Below are 24,003 nucleotides of genomic sequence, written 5' to 3' on the forward strand. Positions count from 1 at the left end.
TGTCTCCTCAGTCCTTGGCAGCTCAGGGGGCAGGTCTCAAAAGTCCAAGGCAATTCAAAGCGGCCACCAGCAATTCTCTTAGTCTCTCTCTCTCCACGAGGTGCTGCTTCCAAAAAAATCTTCCGCCTCTCTCTAGTGTCTCTCCAAATCTACATCACCAGCTCCTCCCAGTTCAGGACTTTCTTTTCACATCAACATGCCCATCCCACAGGTGGGATTAACAAACTCTGGGTTTTAACACAATCAGTTTGAAAACCAAGCCAATACAGGGGAATCTTTAATTGCCATTACTATCACAGGGGCATCTCCAGTAGTCTTGATCTATGTCTTGCCATTGGACCCAGATGATCTAGAGGAGGAAGTAAGGCTGTTGACTTTGCACAGCCCTCCCTCACTTGCAAGTCATGGCATCACCTTCCTGATGTCACAGTCCTCTTTGGGAATGAAGCACAAACAAAAAAAGTCTAAAATCCAGGAAACCTATTGAGTGAGACAAAGTCACCATTTCCTCATGATTCTGCATTTTTGGTTTCCTAACCTCAAGCATATTGCCCCAGTTCTAAATTCTCTGCTCTGAAAACTAGGTCATCTTGACCTTTTCAATCTCAGTGTGCTATAGATAATCCAGTAACTGACCTGGCCTAGCTTTGGGGTTTTACCTGCTTGGAGTGAGAATGACCCTTGGCCTAAGGGTTTCCCTAGTTAATGGTATATTTAAGCCCTGCCCTGCCATAAAAGACCTCATTTTAGCATGGTGGTCCACCTTAAGACCAATAGAGGATTCACTGAGCCCCACATTATGTTCTAGAAGATTTTTCTTTTGCTAAATACTTATTTCAGGCTGACAGTCGTCCCACAAAGCCATATTATCAAGGGAATAGTCCTCAAGAGATGAAAGAAAGAAGGCCACAAGCATTAGCCTGGGCTGCACCATTAAGCAGACCAGTCCTCTAATGCTCATATGGTGTTGTTACCTCATACATGGAATGACATGGAGGATGCTGAATGGCCTACCTAACATCCTCTCCCCTCCAGCTTGCTTTAAGAGTCCTCTGAAGACAAATCTAAATTTTCATTGGGATGAGCTATCATGTTATGTGGACAACCTGGCCATTTACTGAGACAAATTACTAGTATGTGTGTGTGTGTGTGTGTGTGTGTGTGTGTGTGTATAAGAGAGAGAGAGACAGAGAGAGAGAGAGAGAGAGAGAGAGAGAGAGAGAGAGAGAGAGTGAGAGAGAGAGAGAGAGAGAGAGAGAGAGAGAGAGAGAGAGAGAGAGAGAGAGAGAGAGAGAGGCAGAGAGAGAAAAAGAGAAACACAGAAGGAGAAACATACACAGAGAGACAGAGACAGAGAAAGAGAGGTAGTGTTCCCTAATGCCCACGAGTATTTATAATCTTGCTGAATGACACAATGAACTAGTTAATTAGTGTATAAAGGGAAGTTCACACAGCAAATTAAGACATTGCCCTCCATTGTCATCCAACAGGAAAGTATGCTGACAGAAAGAGAAAGGATGCACACATTTGAAAGGATGGGAAAGGGGCTTAGGTAGAGAGGTAACGTGGTTATGAAATGTTCTTAGCATTGGACAGTGCTGGGCCAGATAGCATCTTGAAGTAAGAACACATCATTGGGGCCATGCTGACATATACTTTGATGTTTGAAGTCTACATCTGCAAAGCCAATTTTTTTCATCCCATATACTTTACTTACAATCAGAGTGAATGACTAGATGAACAGTGATCTCTGAGTTAATAATTTTGTGATATGGAAGGGAGGCAGGGATGGTGATGGTGAGAAATGAGCATATTTTCCCATTCAATGTTTTGTTTGTTTGCTTGTTTGAAATAAAAACTTAACTCTTTACATCAACAATTATGCACAAAACAGTCATTTCATTTAAATGGGCTGTGGAATGAGAACAAACCATAGAAATATAAACACAACATAAAATGATGCTTTTATCATTAATCCTAAACCTTTCCTTTAATCAGTGCTTCATCTAGCCCATCTTGCCTGTTCCCTTCCCTTCTTCCCCCAACAAGATTCAAATAGAACATTAACCTCCCCTGCATCTTTTTCAGAAATGTACCCTCTAGGGGCTCATATGGGACTCCAGAACTTCAAAGTAGATAGCCATCACAAGTGCTTTAGGACACTTGGCTCAGTGGCCAGTCAGCTTCTCTCTGTCCCAGCTACAAATTGTCATTGTACAACTTAAGCAGTTCAGTCTAATGAGAGGGACGCTCTTAGGGGACGCTTCTAGCCTTCCTCATCAACTACGCCACATTTCCAATCTTGTTAATATAAATATTCTGCCAGAGCAGTATGGCTTTAACCCATGGAATAACTATGTGTCCTAAGAATTTAAAAAGATGAATTTCATGATAAGTGTGAAAAGTCTGTAACGTACTGTAAACAAGGAATTAGTAAGAAGCAGTGTGAAGGACATATGGGGTATAAAGAGATGGACTAGTCACATGGAAGATTGTTGTGTGTGTCCTTCCTTCTTGAAGAGGACCATGACGTCAGGGGGATGATGACGTGACTTCCAATGGACTTGGATTTGAGTGCGGGAGGGCTGTGCAAGGTCACCAGCCTCACTTTCTCCTCCAGAGCCATCTGTGTCCAGTGGCCAGATATTCATCAGGATGGCTGGAGATCACTCCAAATGCAATGGGAGACCCTGGCCCTTTTAGGCAAAGGCCTTTTCAGGTTCTCACTTTGAGTGCAACAGCAAGAATAACCAATGGATAATTCGTGTTCCATTGGCAGTCTCAGGACATTAAAAGTGATCGAGGGAGGCTCCCAGCATCAACACTGATAAGGAGAGGTCACAGTGACTGCTTCCTAAGGTTTTCCTCATTTCCCCTTCATCAACCATTTCCTCCTTTTATTGAGGCAGATTCAGAATATCAGTGCCATGTTCACTTCTGAAAAATGAAATTACCATCAAGGAAAGCCAAGAATGTATTGATTGGTGTCTCTGCTTTTCAACAGAGAGAGGTCTGTCATATGCCAAGCACTTGGATCCCTGACCACAACTTTACCTTGTCTACATGATAGCCTTTGATATGTATGAGGAATGATAGAATCCTGTGCCTCCAAGTGGCTGAGAAGCCTGTAAGATGCTCCCCATCACTTTTATACCCACCCAAATGCCTTCCCTTCTCTGGCTCATGGATTTCTACATACGTGTCTACTTCTTGATCTACAATGCTACCCTACTTTGCTAACTAATCTTGCCCTCAGAGTCAAGGGAGCCCTTCTATTCTTATTAGCCACTGGCCCTAAGATTCAATGACACTGGTGTTGTCAAACGTCTCCCCTCAAGTTAAAGATTTCCAGTTCATTTTGTTAAACTCTGCCCCCGGGGTGAAAAGCCATCTGGGATGACCAGCACCATTTTTGCTCCTCTTTGTAATCATGGTTTCTCTGAACACTATACTACACAATACACACTATACTAGTGCCCCTACTGTAATTTTTCCTTTGTCAGACCTACAGATCTCAGTGACTTAACAACTTATCTCTGGGCAATTCTTTTCCTCCTCCTTTTCCGGTTTAAAGTTCTGCTAGTAGGTCAGTCAGTGAGTAAACATTTATTAAGCACCTACTATATGCCAGGCACAGTACTAAACTCTAAGACACCAAGAAAGGCAAAACGAAAACAAAAACTCAAAAGGAAAAAAAAAACACTCTTAAGGCGTTCGCTTTCTTTTTTTTTTTTTTTAAGCAATCGGGGTTAAGTAACTCGCTCAAGGTGACATGGCCAGGTGTTTCTGGGTGGGTGCTAAGTGTCTGAGTCCGGATTCGATCCCAGGTCATCCCGACACTGGAGCCGGTGCTCTTACTCACTGTGCTACCTGGCTGCCCCAGGAGTTCACTTTCTAATGGTGGAGAAGACATTCAAACAACTATGTTCATATAAGATATATACATGATAAACTGGAGATAATCAACAAAGGGAAGGCAATATTGTTAAGGGAGATGAAGAAAGACTTTGGTAGAGGGTAGGATTTTAGTTGAGACTTAAGGAAGTCAGGGAGGCTCTAGACAGAGGTGAGGAGGGACAGAATCATTGGAATGGAGGAAAGCCAGTGGAAATGGCCAGAGTTGGGAGATGGACTATTTTTTGTGAGGAAGTAGGTCACCGGACTACAGTGTACATGGCAGAGAACAGTCGTTTGGAGAATAGAAAGGTAGAAGGGGCCTAGGTTATAGAGGGCTTTTAATGCCAAGCAGAGGATGTCATATTTGATCCTGGAGGCAATAGAGAGCCACTGGAGTTTACTGAATAGTTGGAGAAAGGGGTGAAGAATGTTAACAGAATCAGACCGGTGCTTTTAGGAAGATCAGTTTGACAGCTGAACAGAGGATGAACTGGAATGGGGAGAGGCTTGAGGCAAGGAGATCAATTAGAAGGCAATTGCAATAATCTAGTGTTGAGGTGATAAGGTCCTAGATAAAAGTCCTTAAATAAGTGCTTGATAAATGCTTATTGGTTGGTCATCAATCACCTAGTCTTTAGGCAAACATATTCTTTTTAGTTATTATGTGGCTCTGTCCCTGACATCTTGAGTCATGGCTGCCTAATTAAAGGTAGCTAGGGGATGCAATGGAGACAGAAATGGGCCTGGAGTCAGAAAGACTCATCTTCCTGAGTTCAAATCCATCCATAGAAACTTCCTAACTGTGCAACCCTGGGCAAGTGACTTCACTCTGTTTGCCTCAGTTTTCTTATCTGTAAAATGAGCTAGAGAAGGAAATGGCAAGCCACTCCAGTATCCTTGCTAAGAAAACCCTAACCAGGGTCACAAAGGGTCAGACATAAATTGAAAAAAATGACTGAATTGATGGCCAAATCAAATGTCCATTGTCTGATTCAATCTTTTTAGCTAGCTGTTAATTTTCCATATACTACTTTCCCTCCTAAAGTCCCAACTTTCAATTGACTACAGTGATAATAAAACTATTTGTGGCCGTAAATCCTTTACTTTCCTTCTCAGATCTTCAAAATTTCTAGAGTTTCTACCTAGCAGTATCACTGTTCCCACACAAATGACTGAAAGTGGGAACAGTCTTCAGGTTTTGAAGAAGTATTTTGTCACAGTCTGAATACATGCCCCAGGAAGACAACACGTTTCCCAAAAGGCAGTTGCTGACCACCATGATGCCTCTCTTTTTCTAGCACAGATAGTAACGGATTCCCTCACTCTTAGGGGTATCTGTGAATTCCACCAATCCCTCCATAAAATAAAATATAACTGCTGATTACCCTGTAGTAGGTCCAGATTCAATCTCTGAGCAAAGAGTTTCATTACCACATAGTTCCATCCACTCAAAGGTCTTCCTTCTCTCCCCCAGACTCTTTTACCTTCTAATGCATTGATTCTCCTCACCCTAATTTGTATAGTTTCCTATCAAACCACGGTATAATGTCAGAGTTCTTTTTTTGTGCCATGTTCCCTTCTGGCAGTATGCTGAAGCCTATAGACTTCTCAGAATAATAGTTTGTTCCCTATATTTATAATGAAAAGAAATGGTAAATTTCAGTTAGAAGTTAGTGAAAATAAAGATATTGTTTCTTCCCCATCCAAGATGACGGACTCTTTGAAATACATCCATAGACCCCAGGTTAAGTGCCCCTAGCATAGTTGGATAAAAGACTGAACTTAAAATCAAGAACACCTGAATTCAGATCACATCTCTGATATTATCTGTGCCTTTCCTTATCTGGAAAATGGAGGTGGGGGTTGAATTCAATGGCCTCTAAAGCCCCTTCCAGCTCTAAAACTAAGATTCTATAGTAGGAGAGAGAGACTGATGGAGTTAGAGAGTACCAGGAAGTGCTGCTGCTTCCTTGGGCAATTCACATAAAAGCTCAAAGCCCTGCTATCCTCATCTGTAGAATGAGTGGGTTGGAATAGTTAACATCCTTGTCAATGCTAAATCTGTTCCCAAGAATTATTTTGGATCTTTTTTTTTTTTTTTGCCTTTTTGGAGGGCAATTGGGGTTAAGTAACTTACATGGCTAGTTTTTTTTGTGTGGATGTTAAGTGTCTGAGGCTGGGGTCCTCCTGACTCTGGGGGCAGGACTTTACTCACTGCTCCACCTACTCGCCCCTATTTTGGATCTTTGATCTCTTCCAGTTCTATAGAAGCATTTGCCCTCTGTGATAAGCTGAAGAACAAAGAGATATCTTTCTAGTCCTTGTACCTTGTCCTCCAATAAGCAGACCAATTTGCATTTAGTGCAGATGTAATTGTTGTTAGCTTATGGCAAAAGCAAAAACATGGAATGAGCTCTTGAGGTCATAGACCAGTCCCAAAGCACTCTTTCCATATAGGCTAACATGGCTGCAATTTGTAGGTTTTCCCTAAATCTTCCAACCTCTAACCAAATGTTTGCTATGCCTCTTTGTTAAGTGGAGGGCTCTGTGACCACAGGTTCTGGAGTCCAGGCTCTTCTGGCCTGCCAAAGTTCTCATCTCCTGTACTCCTTCTTCCAGGTTTCTACAGCCCTTGATATGGATAATCAGTTAGTTATCAGCAAATCCCAGCCAATGGCCCTAATTGCCCATAATGGAAGTAGTAATGTCAGTCAGATATCACTGAGAAGGCCAGTGGGGGTAAATGCCAAGTTCACTTACCAGGTTCCTCTCTCCATTCCACCAATTTCTGGTTTCCTCTAAGGATACTTGTCTGAAGATTGTCAGCTGAGACACCTCCTTTTGTAGAAAGAGAATCTAACATGAAGACAAACACAGAAGGAAAACATAATTGTAAAAATAGTGTCATAAAGGCTAAAGCCCAGAATGAGCAAAGGCTTGAAAAAAATGCTAAATGCAAAAAAAGGGTGTTTATAGTTGTGAAGAGAGATGAAAGACAGCAAGCCAGTCAGTCTGGATCTCAGAATGTATGAAGGCAGTGTTGTTCAGTAGTTTTCAGTCATGTGTGATTCTTCACAACCCCATTTGGGGCTTTCTTGACGACGAGACTGGACTGGTTTGCCATTTCCTTCTCCGGCTCATTTAACAGATGAGGAAACTGAGACAAACAGCGTTAAGTGACTTGCCCAAGGTCACACAGCCAGTAAGTATCTGACGCCAGACTTGAACTCAAGGAGATTCATCTTCCTGACTCCAAGCTCAGCACTCTCTCCACTGTGTCACATAGCTGCCCTGTGTGAAGGTGATTAATAGGCAATAAGTCCAGAAACCTAGGCCAGAGATGGATTGTGAAGGGCTTTAAGTGTCAAACAGAGGAGTTTGTATTTAATCCTACAGAAAATATAAGTAAGGCACTGGGGCTTGTGGCATCATTATCCTTAAGCTTCAGGAATATCTCTGGCAGCTGTGGGAACAGATTAGTGAAGGGCGGGACCAGAGGCAAGGAGACCAATGAGGAAGCTAGTGCACTATTACAGAGGAGACTTAAGGACTTAAACTAGGTGATTACTAATGAGTGGGACATGAATGGAGAGAAAGGGACAGATGTAAGCCATATCAGAGGAGTGATAAGGGGAGTCAAGGGAGAGTAAAGGGTCTACAATTACTCTGAATCTGCAAACTTGAGTGAAGGATTGGTCGTACCCTCAGCAGAAATAGGGAAATTTGGGGTGGGGGCAAAAACGAGTTATCTTTTGGACATGTTGAATTTGGGATACCTATGGGACTAGTCATTGAGTTGTTCCAGTCATGTCCAACTCTCCCCATGACCCCGTTTGGGGTTTTCTTGGCAATGACACTGGACTGTTTTGCTGTTTCCTTCTCCAGCTCATTTTACAGATAAAGAAGAGAGGTAAACAGGGTTAAGTGACTTGTCTAGGGTTACATAACTAGTAAGTATCTGAGGTTGGATTTGAACTTGGGTCCTCCTGACTCCAGCCCCAGCTTCACTGCACCTCCTAGCTGCCTATGGTACAGTCCCCAATAGGCAGTTTGTGATGAGGGTCTAGAGACAAGAAGACAAACTAGGGTTGAATGTATAGATTTGGGAGTCATATGGTTAGAGATTATAATTGAACCCATGGGATCTGACAAGATCACAAAATAGGATGTACAGAGGAAAAAGCAAAGGAGGCTGAGGCTAAAACCTTGGGATGCACTGGCAGTTAGGATGTGGCAACTTGGATGACATTCCAGCAAAAGAAATAGAGAAAGAATGAACTGACAGAGAGGAGAATCAAAAGAAAACGGGGGGGAGGCAGGGCAATTGGGGTTAAGTGACTTGCCCAAGGTCACACAGCTAGTAAGTGTTAGGTGTCTGAGGCTGGATTTGAACTCAGGTCCTCCAGACTCCAGGGCTGGTGCTCTATTCACTGCATCACTAGCTGCGCCCCCCCCAAAAAAGAAGAAAGCAGAGTCATGAAAACACAGTGAGAAGAGCATATCTAAGAAGAGAGGGTGGTCAACAGTATCAGATGTTGCAGAGAGGTCAAAAAGAATGATGACCAAGGAAAAGTTATTGGATCTGGCAAGATAGTAATAAGTAATAATAATAGTGACAAGCGCCAGGCACTGTGCTAAGGGCTTTACTCATTTGATCTTCACAACAGCCTCGGGAGATAGATGCTATCATTATGTGCATTTTACAGTTGAGAAAAACAAAGCAAACATAGTTTAACTGACTTACCCAAGGCCACACCATGTCTGAAGTTGGATTTGAACTCAGGTCTTTGTGAATCTATGTTCAGCACTTAATCCACTGATAAGATATCTAAGCTCATGGAGAAACCCAAAGGTTCAAGTTTCAGGCCGGCTAAGAGGGTAGGATACTGTCACAGGAGACGGTAGGGACATTATTGTAATGAGAGGCAGAGCTGTGTAGTTCCACTGAAATCATAGTGTTATTTAAAGAAATCCTCTCTATAGCTGCTTCTGTCAAACTGCCCTGGTGCATTGAAGGGTCAAGTTGGCATGAGAGCACATGTTTATGCACACTGAATGCAAACCAATTCAAGATACTTTGGTGGAAAACAAGGGGAAGAAAAACAGGGAATGGTAAATGAGGCAAGCATGAAGGAAATTTAGGGAACTCACAGAGTGAAATCAAGGCATGGAAGGGATAAGACTGGACCTGGGATTTCATTAGTATTGGGAGCCTCCATTGAAGAAACTCCCTCTGCCAATGCTGATGGGCATCTTCTCTGCAATTAATATTCTTAGAATCTCTAGGGACGTTGTGAGATTTTAGTGATTTGCCTAGGATTCTATAGTCACTATGTGTCTATATCCCCAAAACATGCAAAAAAAAAGGAAAAAAAAGACCTATTTGTACAAAAATCTTTGTAGTAGCTCTTTTTTGTGGTGGCATTGGAAATCATAGAGTCCCAACTAGGGAATGGTTAAACAAGCCGTGGTACATGATTGTAATGGAATATCATTGTGCTAATAAAAAATGACAAGCAAGATGATTTCAGAAAAACCTGGAAAGACTTACATGAATTGATACGTAGTGAAGTGAACAGAAGCAGGAGAATGTTGTACACAGTAACACCAATGGTGTTTGTTGAAGAACTGTGAATGATTTAGTTATTCTCAACAATACAATGATCCAAGACAATCCCAAAGGACTATTGATGAAGCTTACTATCCACCTCCAGAAAAAAAAAAACTGATACTGATTAAACACAGACTGTTAATATGCTATTTTTCACTTTCTTTCATTTTTTTCTTTTATTTGAGTCTTCTTGTACAAAATGACTAAAATGGAAACATTTGACATAATTGTACATGTGTAACCTCTATCTGATTGCTTACCATCTCTGGGAAAAGAGAGGGACAGAATCTGGAACTCAAAATTTTAAATTAAAATGTTAAAAAAAAAAGAAAAGAAAACATCAGCTACGGGCTGGAAGTGCTCCTTTGGATTTCTTATGATTTTCGATTTTGACTCCACTCCTGTTGGTCAATATTGGTCTCCACATAATGTCAGCCTTGACATTTTGATTAGGACCTTTCATCACATGACACTTTGCTTCTTGGAATATACTAGTTAAATGCATTGCATCTCTGACATTCTCATCCATAAAACCTCCTTGTATGTAATCTTTTATGAGAAAACTTTAATCTTCAGTCTCTGTAGCTTCCCCCCTTAACTTGGATATTGATTTTTTTCTCTGAGAAATAACCCTACGGGGCACATGATTGGGTCACCAAAATCTCCCTCTCTCTGGCATTTGCCCTTTTGATCTGTTCATCCTCCTCTTGAGGGCAGGTGTCACCCAACGATCTGAGAAGATGGCACCACTACATGTCAACCTTCTCACCTCGAGGCACTTCGGGTTCAGAGCCAAGTAGATGGCAGTGGAAGTCATGGCAAAACCCACTCTGGTCTATGTTGTCCTTTTTTCCCCTTGCTCTAGACCTGTGATTTCATCCAGAAGCCCCCTCCATCAATTCAAATCAGGTTTCTGTCTGTCATTTATAGTCTTAGAGAATTTCCTAGGAACAGTGATTGATAAAAGTCACTAGTCTGTAATATGTATCAGAGGCAGACCCTGAACCCAGGTTTTCCTCCCTATAAGGTCTACCTTCCTTCTGTCTTGACACTTGGGTCTCTGCCTCAGGAAATATACCTTCCTTTCCCATTCATCATTTCATCAGGAAAATGGGCTTCCATTCCCAGCCCCTTGCAGGGACTAGATTTGGAGATGTCCTCACCCTAAAACCTATGTCATGTGTAAATGTCCTACCTATTCTTCCCTGAATCACCAAACAATTTTTTTAACATGACTTCCTCAGACCTTTGTAACTTGAGACACCAGGCCTTTCACCTCCATGACTTTATCCAAGGACTCAGTGTAAGTGAATGTCATCTCACACCACCTTGGACTGAAGAAAAGGAATTGGAACAGAGGAGGAGCTCAGTCAGGCCTCTGGGGACCTGATCATCACATATTTATATAACTAGGCATTATTTATTTATATGTAATATATATTTATTTATTTATTTAAACAATCTTCCTGATGTTTTATTTTTCTTTTATTTTTTTCCCCTGGCACTCGGAAATAAATTAGACTGACACTGCCCTCCATCATCACCAGACATAAAGATTGGGAACTGTGTCTGGCAGAGACCTATCTCCCCCCTCATTGATTCCTATGATTCAGTCCCCATCAGCTGGAGTGAACCCCGTCCTTTCCCTGTTATTACCTCCTATTCTCTCATCCTCATCTGGCTCAGTCCTACCTCTTCCCAGTCTCCATCTTCCTCTTCCCTTCCCTTCTATTGTACCATCTTGAATTACCATTCTATCATGAACAAACTTCCCAAGAATCATACCAAGGAGATCTAAAACACACATAATTCAACCCTTTTATCTTAGAGATGGGAGGAAACAGAGGCTCAAGATAATTGAATGACTTGCCAAGGTCACAAAGGTAGTGTCAGAAACACGATTTGAACCTATATTCTCTGATTCTAGAACCAATATTCTTTCCACTGTAATGCTTCATCCTAGATCCTTCCCTCTCACATTCATTCTCCAGCTCATTTTATAGATGAGGAAACTGAGGCAGATGGGGTTAAGTGACTTGCCCAGGGCCACAGAGCTATCCACTGTACCACCCAGCTGCCCCTAAAGCCTCATTCTGACCCCCAAATTCACACATTGGAAGTATCCTTCCACTTCCCCTCTAAAGGGAGAGATCTTCCCAGGACCTTCATTTAATGAAAGCCCCTGGTGAACCATGTCTCAATTCTAGGGAATGCTCGTGATTTCCTCTATCATGCTCCCACGTCAACTACCTTTGTCTCTCTGCAATGCCTTTTTTGCATTTTTTTAGGGATTGTATCCCCCCATTAGAATGTAAACTCCTTAAAGGCAGGGACTGTCTTTCTACCTATACCTGTATCTCCAGTGCTCGGCACATAAAAGCATTTAATAAATACTTATTAACTGACTTACTGAATGATTCAGTCACTTTTTCTCTTTTATCCAGGAGTTCAGGAAGTGACTCACAGTCTTCCTCTCCAACCCTGCCCTCATACTCAGAAATTGCAGTATTCCCATTGAAGTCCTCACAAACACCCGGGCCTCCCAAGTCAACATCCCTCCTCAGTTCCCATAAGCTATGACTTCACTCCATCTCCACCTCCCACAGAGGTGTTTGTAGCTTCTCTTTCACCATCCCTGTCAATCATAACTTTGCCACCTCAATGATCTTGAAACTCCTCTTTGGATCATGACCTCATGTCGTGTCTCTCTCTGCCTCACTCTTACTAAATGTTATTTCTCCTTCTCAATGAACCTCCAATCCCTCTGCCCTTTCTGTTCCATCTATTACCTCTGCATTGGCCTCATTTCCTTCCCTTTGGCTGTCTTAACCATATAGATGATCACATCAACTATATGCTATCTTATGCCTTTGAATTCCCTATTGAGTGGCTCAGTGAATAGATTTCCCAGCCTAGAGTTGGAAAGATTCATCTTCCTGAGTTCAAATTTGGCTTCAAACACTTACTAGATGTGTGACCCTGGACAAGTCACTCAACCCTGTGTGCTTCGGTTTCCTCATTTGTCAAATGATCTGGAGAAGGAAACGGCAAACTGCTTCAGTTTCCTTGCCAAGAAAACCCTAGATGGGGTCACAAAGAGTCAAACATGACTGAAAGGACTGAACAACAACTGGTCTTATAGCTTGTCTTCCCTTGTCAAACCACAACCCCAGTTTGTTCTCAACTTCTACTTTCTTTGTTCCTGCTCTCATGCTGCTACACCACAAGAGGAAGTCACACTAACATATATAAATTTGGTCCATGAGAAATTTAAGTGATCTAATCTCACCTGGAGTCCCGCGGCTACAAGTAATCCTTTTTTACTTTTCTGTGATTGATGACTACCAAGCTCCTTGAAGCTACAACTGTTACAAACCTTTTCTTCCTCAATCTCCCCCATATCCTCCTGCCCTTACCTTCTTAGTTAGTAAACAAATGAATAATAATAAAGTCACAATAAATCCCCTCTTCTCTTCTACTCTGTCTTTAGATTTGTGCCTTTAGATTGTGCCTATTTTTTATCCAGTCTTTGAAGAAAAGGTGACCTTTCCTCTTGACAATGGCAACCCATCTTGTGTGTCTTGATTTCACCCACCTACCCCCAAAGAAAATGACTGTGGCATTCCCACTCTCTATCATCTTTTACCCCCTTATGATCTGCTGTCTCCTTTCTCAGCTGCCCACAAACATGACCAGATCTTCCCATATCCTCACAAAACCTTTATTTTGCTCTAACGATCCATCTAGCCATCATGCTATATTTCTTCTTTCTTGTGTAATCAAACTCTTAAAAGCCATCAGCATTTATAACCTGTACTTTCTCAACTCCAGCAGTCTGGCTTCTGACTCTACCCCCTGGGAGAAACTGTTCACTTCAAGGTTACCAATCACCTCAACTGCCATCTCTGATACTCTTTTCTCGGTCTTCATCAAACTTGACCTCCCTACAGTGTTGGGACAGTGTTAACCATATCTCCTCCTGGATGTACTTTCCTCACTTCCACTGCATTCCCCTGCTCTCCCTGGTTCTCTTTCTACCTCTCTGACCAAGCCTTCTCAGTCTCTCTGCTGGATCATCCTCAAAGTATGTGTATCAGCCAAAACTCTGTCCTTTTCTCTCTAAACTTTCCCTTTTCCATTCTATTTCATTCATCCCAATCAATTGAATTATTCTATCTATGACCTAGTTGTATGACCAGAGTCTCAACCTCTCAGGACCTCCAGACAACTGTTTGTAAATTGTAGAAGTTTTTGATCTACACCAATAGAGGGAGTTTTCACACCAGGAGCTCCCCATACCATGGAAAACACATGCCTCAACCTTAACCCTTCCTCTCCCAAGAAGCAATAACAACATAAACTCTTAGATTGCAAAAATTGGGGGCAGAGACTATATTGTAGTTCACTGTTGGATCTCAGGACCTAGGTAGTCCTTTGCACATAGTAGGTGTTTAATGAACATTTGGACCATTACATAGATGCCATTTTGTATTCATGGCCCATTGAAAGATTACATTTCCTACTTTATTTGATTAGCAGGCATCCTAGAGAAGTAAATAGGTCCAAGAACTCTATAAATCAAGTCTTTCCTCTTTCAGACTCTAAGTCAGCATTATAATAAAATGGTCATTTTATTGGTCTTTGTGAGAAACAAATGTCTCATTAAAAAGCTGATTCAACACATTGTTACTGGTGGAAATATACTGTGCACAATACATTTTTCCCCATTTTTACCAGCAAATAAAGAACTGATTAACAAAATAATTCAGATATTGCTGCAAGCTCACTATGGGAACTCAGTTTTTTTTGCGTCAATACTTTCTCCTCATATCTGGGTAGACTCAAGGGAATGCTGATAAATTTTTAATAACCAGCTTTTCAGGGTGGGGGCAGGGGTGTATACACACAATACGCTTTAAAGTTTAATCCAAATTACTGACATTTTCTCCACCACTTTCTTAACTCTAGATAGTCAACAAAGCAATAAATCAAGTCCTGATTTGTAGCATTTTGATTTATGAGATGGAGATACTCACATGGAAAATTTAACAGCCAGGTCTTGAGAGCTGGTTGAAGCTAGTGTCAGCATACCCTTAGGTGAAGAGCAGTAGCCTGACCAACCATAACCATAGTGGTATGTGGATAGACCCACAGGTGCCCTCTAATAGATAGATACGACATGATTATGTCAGGCAACTAAACTGTGTGGTGAATAGTGTTCAGGACCTGGAGTCAGGAAAGATCTGAATTCAAATCCTACCTGTGAAAGTGACTGGTTATGTGAACTAAGTCATTTACCTTCTCTCAAACTTAGTTTCCTCATTTGTGAAAGAATACCTAGCATTTATATCTTTGTGGTCTGCAAATCATTTTACATATGTTGTCTCTCAACTGAGTCTCATAACAACTCAGGTGGGGTATGTACTGTTATTGTCTCCATTTTTCAGATGAGAAAACTGAAGTTGAGACAGTTTAGGTGACTTACCCAGGGTCACACAGCTAGTAAGAAGCCAACCGTCTTTAGATGTAGCCCTCCATCCATTATGCCTCCCAGGGGTCCCTGACTACTCATAGCATCTGCTTTATAAGGTCCCGTTAAGGAAGGATGAAATGAAATAACATACATAGAGCGCTCTGCAAAACTTAAACGTGCCACGTAAATGCTAACTATTGTCATTATTATTGCTGTTATGCTGCAACTATTGTTAGATTCATGCGGGGGGGGGGGTAAATAATTTTAAAAAATAACAAGTTTCCAAATGAATTGTTGTCCCTTCAGCGTCTGGGGAGGCTTTATGTTTATCCTTGTGATGCACCCATTTTTCTTTAGGGCCCACAGCACATTCTTCTAATTGTCCTCAATACTGGAAAACTTCAGCTTCTTGAGATGGAATCAACACCTTTTGGCACTAGCTTTACCCTAGGGGATCAAGCTGGGAAGGTTTTAGTGTAAAAAGCAGCATAGAGGAAAGTGTTTGCTTTGTCCACCTCAGGAGCTTGTCATAAGGAACCCATGAGATGACATACATAAAATGTGATTGTTATGATTAAAAATGGGAGGAAATTGCAAAGAGCCCATTTTAGTACTGATGGCAAGAAAGTCTGAAAAATCTGAGCTGTTCTACGTCAAAGGGCCTGCCTCCAAAGCTGTTTTGTTCCCTCTCCTTGGGAGTCTTTAAGCAGGTATGTTATAACCAGGGATTCTTCTCATGGGTTAAACCAGATGGACTTTGAGAAATCCCTTTTAACTCTCAAATCCTGGGATTCCGTGGAAAAAACATGGCATGATTACAATAATGACTCACAAACTGATTCCTTAAGTATTTCCAACAAGGACATGCCTCCCCAAAAATGTTTTTAGTAAAAGCAATATCATTAAAATGAGAATAAAACCTCCCAAGGTGGCTACTTTGAAGGCATTGTAATGGGTTCTCTCTTGTTCCCTAGCAAATGCTCCCTCAATAAATGGACTTTTGGAAAGGGGAGAACCTGATCATCTTTCCCAGCTCAGGTAAGCCTCAGAACCCCCCCAATACTAGGGATTTTAGTTGATTTAGAAGCAAAAGTCCAGGTATATTTGTTTAAAGTGTTAGCAAAGGGTTAAATTAAATCAGCTATATGATCTGTGGTGAGCAGATAAGAATGAACAAAAACTGGCTGTGGTCCAAATAATGCCTCCATCCAATAAGTGAAACACCCTCACCTTTGGCCCTGAGATACCCTTATGTGAAATGAATTCAAAGAAAAAATGGGCCCTCTGCCAGAGCTTTTCCCCTGAAGAAATATTTCTGGCTGAAACTAACCCCAACCTTATGGGACTTGCTTATTAGGGAAGGTGGGAGACAAAGAAGGGGAGGGAAGGTAAGTGCCACCCTCTCTGACCTCTGTTCTCCACACGGGCTTAAGCACGGCTGGAAAAGGCTTTAGGGGAGCGTCCAAAGGCAGGATATGCTGATGCATTAGAATTTATGTTCATGATCCCTGCAAGGGAGAGGGAAGAGTGAAAGGGAGAGGTCTCACACAGAAGGTTGTCCTTGTGGTAATGCTCATACAGGAACAAACAGCTTTTAGAACTGTCTCATCTAGTCTGATTATCTTTGCAATCTCTAAAATTGTAACCAAGAGTGATGGAGATATATAGGTATGTATGTATGTATGTATGTATGCACATATATAAATATATGAGTATGCATAAAATATATTGTGTATTGTGCAAACATATACACAGATATGTGTGTGCATATATAAAACATGCATGTTTATGTGTACACATAGACGAACATGCATGCACATCATGCTATATGTAATGTGTGCACATATATGCACGTGTGTTGTATGCATACATATAAGAATGTGTGTGTTGTACATGTATAAATATGTGTGCACATATGTGAGTGTGTGTTGTGTACATGTGTGTGCATACATGTACATATAACATTGTGTATACGTGTATATATTGCATATGTATGTATAATCTGTTGTGTAAATATATATTTATATAAGTTAGCTTCTATATATATTGATGTGATTTAGTTTTTATATGTACACACACAGATATAGAAAAGCATATACGTGTGTCTTTGGAGTAGGGAAGCCATTAGCAGAGCAGGAGAAATTCAGGACACAGGCCGATGTGTCCACATTTCAGATCTGCCACTGTGTGATGGGTAGGGGAAAGGGGATGAATGGGAAAGAAGGGAGAGAGGAAGTAGGGAGGAGAGAAGGGGAGAAGGGATGTCACACACACACACATTTGCTTAGCTAAACAATATTTCTAGACAAAGGAGGCAAGTCTCTTGAGCACCCTATATCAGCCTAATAATAAGTCATAGGTAGAAGACATTGTAAATAAGACAAATCCCGCAGTAAGTCTCTCCTTCCTCTCCTGGGTGGCAGATTATTTCTGGGAAGTACCATCTTTTCTCTACCATCTTATTTCCCACTCCAATAACATGTTCTTAATTTTCTCCACCTTCCAGCCTCAGGCCAAATGAACTTGGAGACTGGTTCCAGCCTCTATAAAAATTCTTGGCCTAAAGTAACCCTCCACCCCAGTTATAATGAGGTTCTCTCCTCCCTCTCCCTTCTCTCCCATCTCCCTCCGCCCCTTCCCCACATCCATCATACACTGGCAGATCTGAAATATGGAAACACTGGCCTGTGCCCTGAATCTCATCTGCTCTAATCAAAGGAGGGGAAAAGAACTCAAAGGGGCATATCCCCTCTTCAAATTCAGGAAAGCTTTAACAGCAAAATTGCCTTCACTCATAAAAACACCACAGGCTGTCTTCTAGGCCATAAGTAATTTATTCGTGAGGCCATTTTTTCATTTTCTAAGATAAAGAAAAAAATTAAGATAACTACATCAGGTTCTCTGGGGATAGGAAAAAAAAAGTGGGTTAGCTGGATAAGCAGTCCCTTTCATGCCTTTCAGGTGCTGCTGTTATCAGTGAGAAAAGGAACCAGGTTTCGGGTCTTTAAAGTTGAGCGAGGCAGCACCGTTCAATGATAAATTACATCAGAGAAGTTTGGGGGGCTGTGAGTCACTGCACGAGAGGCTGTCTTCCTCATGCGGCCATTGCCCACATCTGAAACTGAAGTCACCTGGGCTTGGGCAGGAAGTGCTGGGAGAAACTTGAGCTAGGAACGATTTTTTCTTTTTTTTCCTTTTCTTTTTTTTGGGGGGGAGGGCAATTGGGGTTGACTTGCCCAAAGTCACACAGCTAGTAAGAGTGAAGTCTCTGAGGCCGGATTTGAACTCAGGTCTGACTCCAGGGCTGGTGCTCTATTCACTGTGCCACCTAGCTGCCCCACGATTTTTCTTTTTCAAAAGTCAGTAGTATGGTACCCTCTTTTACTCCATTCCTTTTGGGGGAGAATTTCCCACCTTTCTGCCTTAAACTGTCTCCTCCCTTCTAGAAAGATCCTAAACCTGCAATCCTATGAAATGGTACTGCTTGCCCGTGCCCCCCAAAGAAAAAATGGGAAAAGGAATGGGTTTAAATCAGGGCAAGAAAGGTTTAGTCCAGGAGGGGGAGCCTGTGACTCAAGGCCCTCTAGGTCTTCAAGTGCAGCCCTTTGACTGAATCCAGACTTCACAGACCAAATCCCCTTAATGTGAGGATTGTTCTCTGGTCCATGTCCGCTCTGGTGGAAAGGTGAGCATAGATGATGATCACAGCCAACATTTATGGAGGGCTTCACAATTACCATCTTATCTGATTCTCACAACGACCTTGGTATTAACCCCCATTTTACAGATAAGGAAATTAAGACAAAAACATGTTAAGTGACTTGCCCTGAGTCACACAGCAACTGAATGTCTGAGGCAGGATTTGAACTTAGGTCTTCCTAACTCCAGGCACAGCCTCTCTACCCACTATGCCACTTACAAGGAGTTTCGACTTAGTTCCTGCAGAGTTCCTTGGGTATAGGACAGCTGGAAGCATAGGGGTCCTGTAGGTCTTTATCTCTGCAGGGATACACTCATGCACATGCTTTTAAAAAAACAGAAGATTGAAATAACTCTGACAAAACAAAAGCAACAACAATAAATTCTCCACTCGCTGATGCCCAGAAATTATAATGAATCACAGGATGTCAGCGTGGGAAAGGATCGCAGAGGTCCGTGAGTTCAGTCCCCCGGTTTATAAAGAACCTGGCAGGGGTGGCCAGGTGGTGCAGTGAGTAAAGCACCGGCCCTGGAGTCAGGACGACCTGAGTTCAAATCCAGCCTCAGACACTTCATGCAAAACTAGCCAGGTGACCTTGGGCAAGTCCAATTGCCCTGCCTTCCCGCCTCCAAAAAAAAAAGCAATGAGCCAGGCAGTGTGTAACTGTTACAGAGGCATAACAGCAGCATTAAATAACGTTTCAAGGTTTGCGGAGAGCTTTTTCTTTATTATCCCAGCTAATCCTCACAATACCCTGTGAGCACTATTATTATCCCCATTTCAAGGATGAGAAAACTGAGACAAAAAGCAGTTGCACACAGCTAGTCAGACCCCAAGGTGAGGTTCCATCTTCCAGGTTTTCCTGAGTCCAAGCACAGCCCTCTATCTATGCCACCCACTTGCCTAGATAAAATGATGTAGAATCAGAAATTAGAATTAAAAAGGGCAGAGGGCAACTAGTATATCTCCTTTATTTTACAGACGAGGAATCCAGAGTCACTTTCAAAGAGGCAAAGAGACTTGCCCTGGGTCTCATAGGCAGTAAGCAGCAAAGCTAGGATTCAAACCCAGATCTTCCATTTCTCCATTTTATCGCCATGCCACTCTGAAGATCACGTAATTACGAGGTGCACTCCTATGACTTAAGGTTTCACAATGGCAGAAAACACCAATACCCACGGAAAGAAATGCATCAGGGCATTTAAAACCCAACGTGAATCAATCGGTCAGATCCTTTTTGGGGAACAGGTTGGCATACCGAGAGCAGAGAGAAAACAGGGGTGCCCAGAGCTCTGTGTGAGGGCTCATGGCTACACCAAGAAGTCTTAAAGGGACAGGTAGGAAGGCACTGCAAATTTCACATCCCTGGTAGGACTGGCTCCATATGCAAGTGAACACTTCCCAAACAGCTTTATATATCATGTCACTGAATGCCAGAGCCCGTAAGAAACGCTACCTTCCATTGGAGTCCCAGGTGGGCCAACTCCTCTGTACAAACACAAACACTCCTATAAAGCTAGGAAAACTCTCCCCTGGAGTACTCTGAAGTGATGAAACCCATGTTTAGGGAGCATGGGCCCATTTTGTTTTGCTTTGTTTTAATTTTTAATTATTTTTACTTATTTCATTAAACATTTCCCAATGACGTGTAAAAAAAAATTTAACAATCATTTTCTAAAATTTTGAGTTCCAAATTCTCTCCTGCCCCTTCCCCTCTAGAGAAGGCAAACAATTTGGTATCAATTATACATGTGAAGGATGTGCACTTTCTTTAATAAAATTTTAAAAAATGGCCATTTAAGCGGTTAAGCTCACAAGCAACTTAACTAGTTTCCCCTAGTCTCGTAAAATCTGGGAATGTAGATGGGGTGCTATTTTTTTGCTTGGTTTGCTGGTTTCGGATGGGAGAGTAGCCATAAACACCACCTACCACAGCTGGCTTCTGAACCTTCGGGTGTCATGGAATCATCCACAATCTTCTGGATCTGTGCCAGCGTATTTCGGGCTTCCTCCAGCTCCCTCCAGATCAGATACACATCCTCTCTGACCCCAGCTCCTAGATGGGGGATACACAGAACTGAGCAGTCAGCTGGGGCAACATAAAGGCAACACCCACTAGAGCTAATTTTGACTGAGCCCAAGTTTTACAGAACAAATCGTTTTATTAGGGAGATTCATTTTGTGAAGTTTGGATTCAGCCAAAGGGCCACACTTGAGGACCACGTGTGGCCTCGAGGCCGCAGGCTCCCCACCCCTGCACTAGAACTTGAGTTGATACTTCTTTTATTAGTAATATATGTAGAATAGGGATCCTTTACTGTGTGGAATACACCAACTCCTGCTAGGTTCTGGCATGTTTCTTCACGTTCAGGTCTAATTTCCCTAATAGCCTCTTCTACAAATTTCATCCCTATGGAAAAGCCGAAGACCCCTGAAGTCTACCTAAAGAAAAATGACCATTAAAAGAAAGGAAAAAAAATCATTTTCTGATGGAAATATTGATGTTGATGAAAAGACTGAACCTGACAAATACTAGAAGCAGTTTCCAGAACCAGGTCGTGGCTGTGGGAGCTGATGATGAGAGGGAGGTGAAATGGTTTTGTGATTTATCTGGATTTCTTTTTTTTGTTAATTTAACTATATTTCCACAATTGTGGATTATAAGACCACCTTAACACTTCTAATTTATAATTTTTTTTTATTATGAAATTCATAACTGTCAACAAAGGTGATCAAATAAACAGGCAAAACAAGCAAAATCTTATCCCTGTCCCTACGTTTTATAACACATGGCAGGATATTGTAATAAGTCAGGAGGGCCTTGGTTCAAATCTTGCCTCAAACGTGTTATAGGGGTGTGAACTTGCTTTCATTTTTCTATGCCTTCATTTTCTCACCTATAAACTAAGGAGGTTGGATTCAGTGGCCTGTAAGGGACCCTTCGCACTCCCAAATCTCCCATTCTATGTATTTGTTCTTTATTTCTCTCCAAGTCTTCCAGAAGTTCCATCACCTTTGAGCCTATTTTCCTTCCTTCCTTTTTCCTTTTTTTCACAGAAACACAGAACTTTAGCATTGGAAGGGACTTCAGTGTCTCTTAGACCAATCCACACCTGAAAGAAATGTCTACATTATAGTAGCTGGAGACTGGTCATGCAGGCTCTGCTTGGAGATCTCCTAAGGAGAATGACCCCGCCATCTTAAAAGAGCAAGCAATCTGTTCCGCTTCCTTCCTCCTAACGTTACGAAGTTTTCCCCATCTAAAGCCTGAATTTACATCTTTGCAGCTCTCATCCACTGCTGCTGGCTCCATCCTCTTGGATTAAACCAAGCAAATCTTATGACTCTTCTCCATGACGTGCTTTTAAATACTTACAGACACATGTCATGTTCCCCCTGAGTCTTTTTCCTCTTTTTTCCCTTAACATGATTGTACTCAGTGTGTGTATAGTTCTGGTTTGCTGATTTCATCTATTAATCTTAATAAATTCTTGCTGACTTGACTTATGGAAGCAGCATGGCATAGTGAACAGTAAAGTGGCTTCCTCCAAGCCAGGAAAGCCTAAAGGTAGACTTTCCTCTGACACACACTGGCTCTCTGACCTTGGCCAAGTCTCTAAGTACTCTAAGAAACTCTTGATAAGATGAAGTTGAGAAGGTGCCAGCCTGTATGAGCTCTCTGCACCAATGAAATAGTCCTTCTCAGTCTTACTCATCTCTCCATGTTCCTCATCTCTTTCCAATTATCTTTTGTTTGTTTCTGCCCGTTCTATGATTTCATCTTGAGAGGTACATGGGGCCAACAAGAGGCCACTACACATGAGGCTTGAGCCTAGATCTCCTGACTCCAAAGCTACTTCTCTATCTTCTCTGCCGTACGAATTCTCATTTATCATGTTCGTGGCACCAGAAAATTTCAGCACATTTTGTTGTTCAGTCGTTTCAGCTGTGAAGGACTTTTTGTGACCCCATTTGGGGGTTTCTTGGCAAACATACTGGAGTGGTTTGCTATTTCCTTCTCAGTTCATTTTATAGATGGGGAAACTGAGGCAAACAGGGTCACGTAGCTACTAAGTGTCTTGAAACCTTATTTTAACTCAGGAGGTGAGTCTTCCTTCCCTCCAATACATTAACACACTATAATTTATCCAGCTGTCCTTCAGTTACTGGACTGCAAGTTGGTTCCATTTTTGCTGTGTGAATAGCACAGCTATAAATTTTTTGGTACAGGTGGCTGCTTTTGCCCCATTTGATGACTGGGGGCAGGGGTTAGAATTTTCACAAAAGAATAACTGATTCAAAGGTATGATCAGTTTTGTGATTCAGTGTATTTCTCTGCCATTTTCCAAAATGACCAGCCTGGAGTTCCATCAACAAAGCAGTATAACACAGCTTTTTCTCCACAGTCCTACCAACACTGGGTCTTATAAATTTTTTATATTATTCCCATTCTAGTGAAAGAAAGGCAGCATCATAAGGCTGCCTGAATTCATATTGCCCTGATTATTAGAGAATATAAGCATTTGATTGGTTATTATTTTCTCTTTCATAACTTGTCTTTTCATATCAATTGACCACTGTTCCACTGGGGAATGGGAATTATTATTCTTATTCATCAGTTCCCTGTAGCTTCAGGATACTATCCCTTTAGTGGCATACTAACTTCCAAAAATGCTGCCAATCTGTTTCGTGTTTAATTTTAGATGGAACTGCTTTTGTTATATGAAATTGGTTTCTCTTTATAAAAGCAAACCTACAAATTTTGTCTCCCTCTTGACACATAGCTATCCACTGTTCCTAGAGATTTATTTTACTCTCCTGGTCCTAGCTTACAAACCATTTTCCCTGAGCCACTGTCACCCATTGCTTGGACTTAAAAATCGGTTTGTTTCAATTCTACACATAACAATCACTCTAAATTTTTTACAAGAACACTAAGGGATTTAGCTAAGAAGAAATCTGACTGATACCCAGATGGCTTGTAAGTGATCCAATTTCTTGTCATAGACATAATTTTCCTATTGATATGAGCTGCTCTCAGGTTTCCCTTGTTTAGTCCTGGTCCACCACAAAATGTTCCACAATCCCCCCTAAAGCTAAAACCCTGTATTTTAGGGAGCCATTCTAATGACCCAAGTGTAAAGAAAATATCAACCACTAAGGTACTGCTGAGCAAAACGGAACAAAATGTTTTTGTTTGTAGTGAGAGAGACAGAGAAAAAGAGACAGAAAAGAAAGAAAGAAAGAAAGAAAGAAAGAAAGAAAGAAAGAAAGAAAGAAAGAAAGAAAGAAAGAAAGAAAGAAAGAAAGAAAGAAAGAAAG

General features: G+C 41.6%; 1 protein-coding gene across 1 annotated transcript in view; it reads right to left on the reverse strand.

The window, feature by feature from the left end:
- Positions 1-24,003, reverse strand: part of VWA3B (von Willebrand factor A domain containing 3B) — a 210,539-nt gene that overhangs the window by 114,862 nt on the left and 71,674 nt on the right. Inside the window, exons 8-9 of the mRNA XM_069073058.1 lie at positions 20,612-20,737; positions 18,901-18,980 (exon numbers count right to left, since the gene is read on the reverse strand). Coding sequence (XP_068929159.1) covers positions 18,901-18,980; positions 20,612-20,737 — 206 coding nt within the window. The remainder of the gene's footprint in view (positions 1-18,900; positions 18,981-20,611; positions 20,738-24,003) is intronic.

This window comes from Petaurus breviceps, unplaced genomic scaffold (assembly GCF_028583685.1).
Source record: "Petaurus breviceps papuanus isolate PSGF00001 unplaced genomic scaffold, PetGlider_PUasm1.0 90849, whole genome shotgun sequence".
NCBI lineage: Eukaryota > Metazoa > Chordata > Mammalia > Diprotodontia > Petauridae > Petaurus > Petaurus breviceps.